The sequence below is a fragment of the Centruroides vittatus genome, unplaced genomic scaffold (assembly GCF_030686945.1).
Source record: "Centruroides vittatus isolate TY-2023 unplaced genomic scaffold, ASM3068694v2 contig_347, whole genome shotgun sequence".
In the NCBI taxonomy this organism is placed as follows: Eukaryota; Metazoa; Arthropoda; class Arachnida; order Scorpiones; family Buthidae; genus Centruroides; species Centruroides vittatus.
The window spans coordinates 2,275,815-2,289,599 of NW_027122171.1; the positions used below are offsets into that span (position 1 = coordinate 2,275,815).

General features: G+C 34.2%; 1 protein-coding gene across 4 annotated transcripts in view; it reads right to left on the reverse strand.

Annotated features, from left to right (window-relative positions):
- Positions 1–13,785, reverse strand: part of LOC136974310 (cilia- and flagella-associated protein 43-like) — a 124,541-nt gene that overhangs the window by 75,480 nt on the left and 35,276 nt on the right. For all 4 annotated transcript variants that reach the window (XM_067269154.1, XM_067269156.1, XM_067269155.1 and 1 more), the window contains 3 exons: positions 8,894–9,025; positions 8,696–8,818; positions 8,500–8,580 (listed from right to left, as the gene is read on the reverse strand). In XM_067269154.1, the coding sequence (XP_067125255.1) occupies positions 8,500–8,580; positions 8,696–8,818; positions 8,894–9,025 (336 nt within the window). The remainder of the gene's footprint in view (positions 1–8,499; positions 8,581–8,695; positions 8,819–8,893; positions 9,026–13,785) is intronic.

Here is a 13,785-nt window from a genome sequence, read left to right on the forward strand (position 1 = left end):
GAAGGGACAATATGTGGGAATGGCAGACAACACTGAAGCAAAGTATCTTTACAGATGAAATATTTAGTAAAACTGAAAACTTACAATTTTGTTCAAAGGATGCTCCACTTTAAATCTAAGAATTCAATTCTTTTCTGACAAAGTCCCGGACTCAATAATGAAACTACCCTAGGGCCACTGACTAACCAAGGGAATCCAGAAACAGGATGGGCAATAGTCAGCCCGAGAATGTGCAACAATGCTTGCAATTCAGTGAAGACAGATACAACAGCATTTTGATAATAAAAACAACAATAGCAGGACACAAATGCAAAAAAGAATGAGCAGACTCACAGAGAGTTTGGGAAAAGAAAATCCATATTGTTAGGAAAGATAAATCCAACTCTGTCCCTGAAATCGTTTTCAAAAAGTTTGTTCCTGAATTTTGTTTCCTGACTGGTCTCTACTCTTTTCCATCATCTACTGATTAGTTCTTTTCTTTTTTCCAAGTGAAATTAGACAGATAAAGTCACAAGGTCAATCTTCAATATTCACTTGATGCCAAACCTTTCATCTGACCAAGAAATGTTGATTAAATTTTGAAGTTTTCACTCATATTTTATTCAATGATATTTTCTCTCTTGTCATCCAAGAATTATAATACAATGCTTTTCACTCATTAAAAACATTCTGTTTTCCCATTTTTCCAAATTTTATCTGTTCTAAAAGTATCAGAGTCAAGGATCAAATTCTCTGGTCTGACTTTGATAAAAGTCTAACATGTGCACTAAAGTCTCAGTCAGACTCACATTATTCACATTTGTGTCACTTTTATTTTATACATTTTATTTGCTACAATAAAATACATTTTCAGTACATTCAGAGAGTGGTTCAGACCCTATATGGAGCCTCCTAAAAAAGAAAATATTAAAACTTTTATGCAAGATATTTACATAAGATAGCAGCATTGGACTGACAACAAACTTCAGCCCAGGAATATATACCAAATACAGGACCACATGTATATGTACTGGTCAGATGGCTGAGATGGTTAAGGTATCAACCTAACATTCTAGTAATTGAATCAGACAGTCAAAAATCTCCAGGGGAGTGTCAGTAGGTGATCTGTCCCACATACTGTATGTCTGAGTCCGTTCCTCACCACCCATCTGCCCTGATTGTGAGCCTAGCCAAACCTACAATGGGCTAGAAAAAGGCATTTCTGCATCAACATGAAGAAAAAAAAAATCTAAAAAAATAGGGTCCAATGGCCCAAGTCGTAATCAATTACTTTCAAATTAAAAGTTACAAAATGGACATTGTAACAAACAAAATGACAGTTTGCATGGACTTTTCCACAGTGATTCACATCCAAATCAAGATCAGTGATTTTAAAATTTCAAGTAATAGACCATATTTGCTGTGAGAAGGACATCTGTTTACACACAACCTACAATGCAGTTTTTATGTGCTAAATCAGAATAAAAGTTTTTAAATTTAATATGATAGACACCATTTGTATTTTGTTTATTAATTTATTGTTTTTTCAAGTGAAATACTATTACTTTTTATTGAAATAAATAACTTTACACGTGGACTTCACGAGTAAACGACATGGCTGACTTGCATGCGGGTTGTTTACATTAAAAAAAAAGTTAACTCTGCTGCTACGCGACAGAGGGAGCCTTGTCATATTTTTTCTTTTTATTACAACACTTCCTCCAAAAGAAAAAATAAGACTTGCTTAATGATTACATGGTTACAATCTTTGTAAACCAATCTTTTCTCTTAGCAGTTCAAATCAGACACGTTCAAGCGGCTTCGTCAACAGATTGGCCAATTGGTTCTTTCCGTCGATGTGCTCCAATTTGATTTCACCATTTAAAAATCTTTCACGTACATAAAAGTGCCGAACCTCGATATGTTTGGACCGTTGATGAAATTCCAGATTCTTTGCTAGCTTTATAGCACTTGCATTGTCAATATATAGCGTTGGAGGCTGCTTTGGCATTTCAATCAATTCAGACAATAAACGTTGTAGCCAGATTAATTCTTTTGCTCCTTCACTTGCTGAGATAATCTCTGCTTCAGTTGTGGAAGTTGCCACTACTTTTTGTAATTGGCTAGTCCATGATATAGCTCCATTCGAGAATTTCACAATAATTCCAGTTGTTGAACGTCTTGTCTTCTTGTCACCAGCAAAATCTGAATCACTGTAAACTTTTAGTTCTTCTTCTTTATTATAAATGATGCCCCAGTTCATAGTACCTTTCAAGTACCGAAATATACGCTTTACCTGATTCCAATTTTGAATAGTTGATTTCTCTGTAGCTCGAGCAGCTTTATTCACTGCAAAGGCGATATCTGGACGAGACACAGTTGCAAGATACATGAGATAGCCCACTGCCTCGCGATAGGGTATATCAGATGACACTGCCTCGTCGAGATCACTTTCTTCACAGCCAACAGGGGTTGAGACTGCATTTGATTCAGCCATTTGGAATCTTTCTAATATTCTTTTTGTGTAATTTTCTTGGCTTACTGTAATTGATCCATCTTCATATTGTTTTATTTTCATCCCAAGAAAATTGTTGAGAGACCCTGTCGTCATATTAAATTCTTGTTGCAGAGCTCTCAAAAAATCAGCGATCTCTTTCTTGTCACTGCCGACAATAAGACCATCATCTACATAAATTGCGATATACAGTTGTCTTTTATTCTGGTTTCGATAAAAAAGACAAGGATCTGCAGTACTGTTTTGAAAACTTGCTTTCTTCATAAATCCGATAAATCGTTTATTCCAGCAACGTGGTGCCTGCTTCAGCCCATACAGACTTTTTTCAGGAGACATACTCGACCGGTACCAGCATCAAAACCCTCTGGTTGTTCCAAATACACTTTCTCTTCAAGTATGCCATTGAGGAAAGCTGTCTTTACGTCAAACTGTTCCAATTGCATATTCTTTGCAGCTGCTACTGCTAACAAGGTTCGAATGGTGTCGTAACGTGCGACAGGACTAAATGTTTCCTCGTAGTCAATTCCTGGTTTTTGGGCATAACCTTTTGCAACCAACCGAGCTTTGAAGCGAGTGCTTCCATCACTTTTAGTTTTCTTGCGCAGAACTCAACGATTTTTCACAATCTGTGCATCCTTCGGAAGTTCGACTAACCTCCATGTGTCGTTTTGTTTTAGAGATTCCATTTCTTCGTGAATGGCATGCATCCGTAGTTCTCTCTCGTTCGATTGCAATACTTCAGAAAATGAGTTTGGGGCTTTGTATTCCCCAGCAACAACTCCTGCTATCATTAAAAATTCATTGCTTTCCATCCAGGATGGTTTACCTCGCTATCTCTTGCTTCTCCAGTTTTCTTTGTCAGAAGTTTCATTATTTTGCTTCGATAAAAGTTCCGTTGATTCCTCTCTTTTATCACATTCACTTTGATTTTTGCTTCCTCCAGAAGAAGACGTCGTGACGAATTCTTCAGTTTTGATTTGATTTTCTCTGTTTCGTCATGTGACCTCCTCCGGTTCCTTCACCTCAGACAACGGAGTGCATCGACCCGATGTCGGCTGCTGCTCTCGAGGAAAGTCAAATTCCACAGTATCACTTTGCCGATTGCAGACTACTTCTGGTTTGAATTTCACATCGTCACTTTTCACATCATCACTTTTCCTTAAGAAGGAATCCAGACTCGAAATCCATCCTTATCGTTAACATACCCAACCAACTGTCCGTAAATAGCTTTATTGTCAAACTTCGATCGAAAATTCTTGTTTACATGTACGTAGCATCCAGTGCCGAAGATTCTCAGATGATCAAGTCTTCCTACTTGTCTACCATACCATAATTCATAAGGAGCTTTGTTCTGAACTGAAGATTTTCCAGTACAATTCAAAAGATATATGGCAGTGTTGCATGCTTCTGCCCACAATCCTTTCGGTAATTTGCTTGGATTCAACATAGAACGTGCTGTTTCCACAATGGTACGATTTTCGCGTTCAGCTGCACCATTTTGCTCAGGTGTATAAGGTGGAGGAATCCATTGTTCTATCCCTCTGTTTGCGAGCAATTCAGCAACTCTTTTGTTGACAAACTCCGTACCTCCATCGCATCTGAATTGTTTGACAACATGTCCATTTGTTCTAGCTTCATTTAAAAATTGCTCAAGCACATCACATACTTCGCTTTTCTGTTTCAAAAAGAAAATTCATCGAAACTTGCTGAAGTCATCCTTGAAACATACGTAGTAACGTGCTCCTCCTAAAGATTCGGTGGACATTGGTCCGTTCACATCTGCATGGATCAATTCGCCAGTAACTGTTGGACGATTCATTCTTTGCTTAAATCGTAGTCTATGCATTTTTCCCAAAGCACATCCATCACAGAATTCTTCTTTGCAACCTTCCACGTTGATGTTCATTTGCTTCAAAACATCTTTTACATGTATTTTATTTTGATGACCAAACCTTTCATGGTACACCTGTAGAGTATCAGACGCTGTCACAAAATTCACCCGAATGTTTTTATATGGTTTTACAATGCGTATATCGAGCATGTACAGACCATTTTTCATGTAACCAGTCATGACAGTGTTCTTACCAATTTCGTCTCGAATTTTAACACTTTTCTCATCGATTACTATCCTGTAGCCATTCGATGCTGCTGCTCTGACAGAAAACAAGTGGACACTTGCATCAGGGACGTACAAAACATTTTTCATTTCAGCATTATACCAGATATTGTTTCGTCGAACTTGAATCCTTATTGTTCCTTGGCCATGTGCATACATACTCACATTTTGCTTTCCAAGTGAGATTACTTCAGGAACAACAAATTCTCTATATGAGACGAAGTATTGTTTGTTTGGGGTTATATGCTTGCTTGCGCCACTATCACAATACCATTTATTTGCATCAATGTAGTTTCCAACCGACGTGCCCATGACATGTAAAATGAATACATTGACACTTCGTTGCTTATTACTCCCGACACCTGTCTTTTTCTGCAGACAATCTGCTGCCCAATGACCCAATTGTTTGCACTTGTTACATGGAAATTTTTGTTTTGCCCGTTCCACTGACATTTTTGTTTTTCCAAAATTCTGCTTCTTTTTATACTTGCCAAAAGCGACAAACGCATTTGTTTCGGTTGTGTCTTGATCACGCAGTTCAATCGTGCACAGTTTTTTAATGAGTAAATTCAAACTTTGATTTTTTGACGGAATCGTGTCCCAAAGGTCTTTGAAATTATCATAGTCTTTTCCCAATGTAGATAAAATTCGGCCGTTTAATATTCTTTCAGACAAAGTATTTTCTTCGTGTTTCGTTAATTCGTCGTTTAAATCAACAAATAACTTTTGCAATTTGGCAACATGCGTACTAATGTCCTCTGTGGTGATACACCAATATATTTTTGTTATTTTTTTTAGATATATATATATGTGTGTGTTTTTCTATCCTTCCTTCTTTCTTTGTTCCTTTGTCTATACTTTCTGGAACTTTCCTCCAAGTGTGGGTGGTCGGTGACCTAATTAGGGACAAAGATTAAGAAAAAGCCCAGAGGGCAAGTGGAGAGAGGAGTGAGCCACTTTTGGTTTTGGACCTAGAAGAAGGAGGACAGTCAGAGAGAAGTCTCCAAGTCAGTGTTGCTTCGACTGAAAGAGTTACGAAGAGCACGTACGAAAGAAATAGCGTAAATAAGGACATTGGTAGGCCAAAGATAAAAGACATTTGTTTTGTATCGAGTCTCGCATGCGATCTGTCCCCAAAAGGAGAGGAAAATTCCCAAGACGAAGTCATCCAGCAGCCGCCACCTCGATTTCCAACTCGGGTACCCATTCCTTCCTAAAAATATATTTCTGTTTCTCCATTCTAATCTATCTTTTCCCTTCCTTTTCCTTTTTAGATATAAGTAGGTTTAAGTTAGAAATTAAGTGTCTCTTTGTATCGCGAAAGTTCTTGCTCGACTGTGAATCGAAATAGGTGTTGTTTTGTTCTTTTGTTGGAAGTAAGGAACCAGGAGGTCGGAATCAACAAGAACCTTTCCTGTATATGTTCACAGAAATAAAAATAAAGCACGTCTTATTTGTTTTATATACCTGTCTCTTTGTGAAGAAAATCGACTCTCACCACGTGCATATTACAACACCTCCTTCTCATCCTGTTTAACTCGAAAGAAGGCTTCAATTAACATGTTCAAACGTTGCGTACTGCTGCGCTCAAATCGCGCATGTAATTTATCCCAAATTTCTTTCGCATCGTTGCACGTCAACACGAGCTCAGCAACTGGTTTACTTAGCGTACTTGCTATTAAACTTGCCGCCCTCGCGTCGTCTTTCTGCCACTCAACGTATGTTGCCTTTTGTTCATTCGTCGGCTCTGTTGGTAACTCAACGCGTACACGTTTTCCGTTAATAATATCTTCTAATCCGTATGAACGCAACACCATAGAAACGTGCCATTTCCATTTTGCCCAGTCTTCAGGCCCTTCAAGCTTATCTACGTTTACCTTGTAATCCCCGCTGGCAGCCATTTTCCTTCTATTCGTTCTCGTTCGCACGTATTCAACCAAGTATAACTTCAGAGGCACTCCACAGTGATCTCTTTCATTCAAAATTGTACTTTTCTTATTTTCACGTGGACTGGACGTGGACTGGGCCCATAACCTATTACTTTTTATTGAAATAAATAACTTTACACGTGGACTTCACGAGTAAACGACATGGCTGACTTGCATGCGGGTTGTTTACATTTAAAAAAAAGTTAACTCCGCTGCTACGCGACAGAGGGAGCCTTGTCATATTTTTTCTTTTTGTTACAACAAATACAATACAATATTTCAAGTGAAATACTGTGGTGTTCGTATCGAGAGATTTGTACGTACGAGAACAAATGTTATAAATAGGAACACAAAAACTTATATATATCATTAAATATTCCTTTATTTCTCTTGGAACACGGTTCTTTTCTTTATTATTTACAATTGATCCCAACTTGAGTATCCTCACTGGGGAAGGGGTCACCACTTATTTGCGTACAAGCGATAATACACACGCGCATAACATAAGATCCTTACAACCGACTTAAAAACTAAACTTATAACTACCTTAAAACTAATGTAATAGGGAAACGGATAGACTTAGAAAAGATAGAAAGTATATAGAAATAAACAGAAAGTACCCGGGTCCACAATGGTAGACTTTCCTCCTCCTCTTTATTCGGCTGTTCGTCCTCGATATTTTCTTATTCTCTCGGCGCTTTCTGGCCCTCGTGCCTATTTTTCTCTGGCCTCGACGGTCCTGCAGCCTCCTTTCTTTCTCTCTTTATTCGAGTCTCGAACGCTGCCTTGACCTCCATTCCTCTCGAGGTCTAGCCAAAAAGTGTCCGTTCTTCTACCACTTAGTCCTCAGGGCTTCCTCTTTTCTTTTGTTCTCACTCCCAAATTCATGGAAGTCCTAATACCCTCTTCTTTGTTTATCCCTTGGTTCTTAGAAGGGGTAATCCTCCCCCTCCGGTGATAACGGTTGATATACGAATTGCTGAGACAAAGGAACGGAAATAAGAAAGTAGAAATGAAGGAAGAAGAAAGAAAGAAGAAAAAATATATATATATATGTATATGTATTTATAACTTACAAACTATAAAAGAAACACAAAAAAAAAAACACAATATGGCTGACAGCCACAATACAATAAAATATAATAAGTAAGAACCACACAGCAAACAGCCCAGCAGGAAATTTTGATTTCTTGGTGGACTAGTCACAACTTGAGATAGCACATAAGAAAATATTTAAAAAATATAAGAAACTATTACCTGTGTTGAACTAATAGCATTTTTTTTTTTTTCTCTTAATAAGTATTGTATATTAAATTTAGGTTTATATCTGTTTTATTAAGTATGTATGAAATAACTCCAACAGTATAAATAAATATTAACTAAGGAATTAACTCAATTTTTGTTTATTTTTTTATATCTTTTCATATCTATAAATATAAACTAAATGTCTGTCTGTTGTCTATACACTTCTAAACCCTTTGACCAATCTGGATCAAATTTTTCAGTGTTACTCTAATGGCTTATATTTTCTGCAAGGTACAAAATATATAAGCCATCATGAAACCTGGACACTGTGTAATTTAAGGTTAATGCAGTATTACATAAGCAAGCATTATATAATAATTAATAAAGGGACCACATGAACCACAAATCATATTCCTTACGATCATTTCAAAGAGTATAGTGTCATTTTCTGGATTTGAAAACACTGCCAAAATAATGCTGTTGATTTGAATTGGTCTAAAATAACCAAACTTTTAACATGATTTTAATTTTAACATGTAAGTTTTACTCAGGCAACACTGAGCATATCTGCTAATATAATATAAATTTTATAAATTTTTATTTACATAACTATTATCAATCAATTTTTCTAACAATTATAATTTTACATAGTTTTCTATATTAGTAAAGTATTAAAATACTAATAATATCATTTATATTATTAAAATAAAGCATACATTTTGTCCAATATTAAACTCCATTCTCAAACTTCCATTTTCTAAGTTCCACAGTTGTACAATACCATCTTCTAAGACAATCTTTGAAATTGTTTAAAATATTTAAATTAATTAAATAACATTATAGACTTTTCCTAGATTAAATCAAACTAAATAATAAAATTAAAAAAACATTAATACATTAATTCTAACTTACAATACAATGTGTTTCTATATTTCCAAAGCAACCGACTCCTACAATATTTTGCAAATTTTTATTCCATACATTTACAGGATTATTTGAAAAAGGCTTTGTCATGTCCAAAATATATATGCTACCCTAAAATATTTTGTTAAATATTAAAAATATATATGCATGTAAATAAATATTTGATAAGTAAAGTATAAGAAATACTTGAATTCCCCAAATGCACATTCTTTGATAACTTAAACTGAAATTTATATTTCCAACAGTCTGAGTGATGTTAAAAGAATATAGCATTTCTAATACTTGTTCTTTCATTTTCATCATCATTATCAATCCTCCCTAAAATTATGTTTTTTTTTATTATTAAAAACTTTTTAAAAGAAAAATATGTTATGATACATTTATAAATAATTTATTATTTTTTAAAATACTTATATAAAATAATAATAATTATGTATATTCATTTTATAACTTTCAACAGGATTTTCATGTTGAACAATGTTATAAGTGATTTTTGTAGAGTCCATATAATTTTTAATTGTATCAATATAACTGAAAGTTTTTTAAAACAAAGTATAAAAAAATCAATAGTAGTTTTTGATAAACTAAAAGCTTAGTGATCCAACAAAACTAAAATATAATGGATGGTATTGGTTAATAATAACTGCTTAGAGAAATGCAAATATACAAATTCATTTACAATGATTTCTACTTACAGAAAATCCAATGTTAAGTATTTCCAAGATAAATTTTATTATTCTATGGTACATAACAACAAATATTTTAATTTATATTTATCAAATATTAAAGATATAACGTAAGAATTTATAAATACATAAATATTCTGGTTCTCTTTCTAAAAAAGTAGTAATAAAATATACAACTGTATTTGTTGTAACTTAGAGATATGAAATAAATAAAAAATAACTCTTTTGATCAAATGTAATCAAATGCAATAAAATTATAACAAAAATAAAAAGATAAACCATTTATAGAAATTCAAAAAAAAAAGTTTTATTTAATGAAATAAAAATAATTAATGAGCATAGAAATTATTATATATATTTTTATAATTAAAATTTTGAATTTTATTTGGAAAAAATATGTATAATTTATTGAAATAAAATTTTTATATTTTTAAAAACAAAAATTAATACTTGAATAAAACATTTTTCTCTCCTTCAAAAGGCATTACAATAATGTATTAGTGCATTATAGTGTGGTCAAACGCACATGGTGAAAAAATAAGTCCGACGAGAGGATAAAGGAAATTTTAACAACTTTATTTTATTTTTCACCCGCGTTTGTTAAATTATACAGGATTCTCGATACACGTTTGTATTCCGACACACCTTTTACAAAATCACTTAAAACTCGGCAGAATCGTAGTCGAAAAACTCGCGACAAAAGAATTGATGTACGCGACGCGTTACAGAAGGGGCGCGAAAAAGAAACTTATAACTAATTACTTAAAACTACTTATGCTAGAGAGGGAAAGAGAAGATGTAGATAATAGGACAGAACAAGACAAGAACAGGTACCCAAACTTAGCTAGTGAACTCGTGATGGTGGCTATAACTCAGGCCTTCTTGGACGATACGAGATTCGACGACCGTAGTGTTCGAATTTTCTACTTCGTGTTCTTTCGATAGACTTCCAGAAGAGCTTTTGTATCAGATTTCTAGAGTTCTTCTCTAGATTCCGTAACGTTCGGTTTGCTGCCTTCTTCGTGCTCCCGTCAGCGCGAAATTCCTTGAGACCTCACTAAACACGTCCTCACAGCTCGTCGTCTCGGCCCAAAAGTGGCCAGTCTATCACTCTTTTAGCCCCTGCAGGCTATCTTTATCTTAAAACCAGTTCGTTGCCACCCGCTGAGAGAAGTTTCCAGAAGAAAGAGAGCAGGGAACAAAGGGTAGAGAAATAAAGGGAAAGAGGAATATATATATATATACAAATAAAATATGGCGTAAGACCACAATAGATTATAATGCTTCTTTTTATAATATTATAATTGTTATAGTTAGAAACAATTCATTATAATAATCAAAATAATCCATTAAATTTAAATAATAGAAACAAAATAAATTTTAATGAATTAAGAAGTCTTATTTATTTGGCATTATTGTTTTAAAGCTGAGAAGCCTCATCTTCAAATGTTTTTAAATGTTTTGTTATTGTACTGTTATCATCATCTTCAATTTACTTAAATTTAGAAAATTCTAATATACACTCAAACCTGTTTTTGTGCAGTCTTTTTTACTGCAACTTTTTATTTGTGCGATTTGTTTTGTGTGATTTTTTGTGTGCAGTATATGAATTTCAATCAAATTGGTATACTGCACAAAAATAATTGCACAAAACACATTGCACATATAAAAAATCGCACAAAAAAAGACCGTACAAAAACAGGTTTGAGTGTATATGATGATGAAACTTCTCAGCAAAGCACTAATATCAAGTATTAATAAATAACATTTCTTTATTTTGTTATTTAAATATTATAAAGGAGTCAAAATAAACACAGTATTCATTTAATTAATTGAAAATAGTGTTAATGTATAATAATAGAATATTTTTATATATTAGGCATTTATCAAATAAATAACAAAGTTCTCTATCTAAAGAAGGTAACAAGTACAATTGCTAGGATTTTCATTCTGGGAAGGTGGAGATAAGGTAGAACATTGTTTTAGTGAAGTAGGTGCTATATACACATTTTTTCATCAAACAAACAAATTTTTAAAATGTAGCAATCAATTTTCATTAAGACATATAAGCAGAAAAAAGTTTAGTTAAAACATGTAATTATTCAGCAAACAATCAATTCATATTAAAAAAAACCTATGCTGTGAACAAAGTATACAAGAAGATTGGTCTGTTAGAAAAGAATAAACACTTTCAATTATATTGTAGCATTAAAACAACGTTTGTGTGTGAAGATTATTTGCTTATGGATATAAATTATTATGTTAAACGATTAATTCTTCATTTGAGATGCAGTCAAAATTATATCTTAACATATAATAGCAAATTAACAATAGATCCTGAAAAAATATGTAGTAAATGTATTATGCAAGTATATGAAACTTGGGAACATGTATTTCTTCATTGTGTTAAATTTAAAGTTAGTAGCATTCCCTTTCCTAGCCTATCAATTTCCCTTTCGTTCTTGATTTTCCTTTGTTTCCAAGTTCAAGAAGTTTACACTCTTGGCCTACTTCTATGGGTGTGAGCATTAGACAATAGAGTGGAGAAGGCCCTGAGGGCAAACATCAGGGTAGTCAGAACTTTTTGGTCAAGTTCCCAAGGAAGACAGGCATGCAAAGGACAAGCTTTGGGCTTTGAGTAGCGTGAGAAGTGACAGGGTACAATCACTAAGATATATGGTCAGTACAGAAAGTGCCAGCGAGTCCTGAGAGTCAAAACGGGAAATCTATTTCGAAAGACCAAAAAGGAATGAGAACTACTGACAACTAAGAAAGAAAATATAAATACCAGTGAATCCAGGAGAACTGCAAAAGGTATATTTTGATGGTTTCATCGTGATACATGAAATGACGGATACCCCTTTTCTAAGACTTCTTTCTTTGTAAATTTATCTATATCTAACATCTCTTCCCTCTTTTTAGCATTAATTAGAGTAAAAACATAGTTTGTAAGATAGTTTTAAGCACGGCTTATCTTTGTGTATACTTTGTGGTTTAAACCCCACGTGTGTGAATACCAAAAAATGGTTGAGGAGATCGAGGAGATCGAGGGATCCTTTTGTGTAACAATCTTGATTGTACTATACTGTTGTATAAAAGTATTCACTAACAATGCACCAGAGTTGAGACCTGGTCATTTTTTTTTTGTGTTCATACTGTTAAAAAAACTAAAGTTTTGTTTTTTATGTTATACCTGGTTCTTATTCTCATTGCACTGAACACTACAGCAGTGTGGTTGTTCGTACCGAGAGAATTGTAAGTCTGCGAATAAACGTTACAAATATGAACAAAAAAAAAACTTCTGTATACAATTAAATAATCCTTTATTAATCCCAGAACACTGTTCTTTTCTTTCGTATTTACAATAAGATCCCAACTTGAGTATTCCCACTGGGAAAGGGGGGGTCACCACTTATTCGCGTACAAGCGATGATACACCTGCGCGTAACATAAAACTTTTATACCCGACTTAAAAACTAAACTTAATGACTAATTTAAAACTAACCTTATAGCTATCTTAAAACTAATAAGGAAAGGAAACAGATAGACCTAGGAAAGTAAAGAAAAGATGGAAAGGCAGATAGAAAGTACCCGGGGTTCAAGTGGTTTAGTCGATATCCTTAATGATTTGTGTTCTTCACAATCGTGATCTCCTTTCTGTCTCTACTGAACCAGCAGTTCGATGTCTAGGATCTCCAATTCTCCCAGTGTCCTGTAGACCCTCGTACCTCTCGTTCTCTGGTCTTGGCAGGTCCTCTCTCTCAGCCGCAGTCCCCTTTCTTCCACTCTTTCTTGAATCTGGAGCACTGCTTACGATGTCTGTTCCCTCCGAGGTCCAGCCAAAAAGTGGTCGTTCTTCTACCCTTTTAGTCCTCAGGGCTTCCTCTTTTCTTTTTGTTTACACTCCCCCTTAGTTCTTAGAAGGGGTAATCCTGCCCTCCAGCGATAACGGTTAGATTGTTGAGACAAAGGAACGGAAATAAAGTAGAAATGAAGGAAGAAGAAAGAAAGAAAGAAATATACATATATGTATATGTATTTATAACTTACAAACTATAAAAGAAACACACCAAAAAAAACACAATATGGCTGACAGCCACAGCAGCTTCCATATGCACAAGGTATATATTAAGATAGGTTATGTACAAGTTTTAATTTTGATCTAACAATTTTCTTTGGATTAAATGCCTTTTTATGTTATATACACAAAAATATATTATACATATTATTTTTAATATTATGATATTACAGTAGACCCCCCTATAACACAGTAGATACATTCCATGTTACATAAATCCATGTTGTATGAGTCACTTAAATACATGAGCCAATCACAGCCCGGCACGTGTGCAGTTTAGGGGCTATAGCTGTTTGAAAGGTTTTCTTCCATAA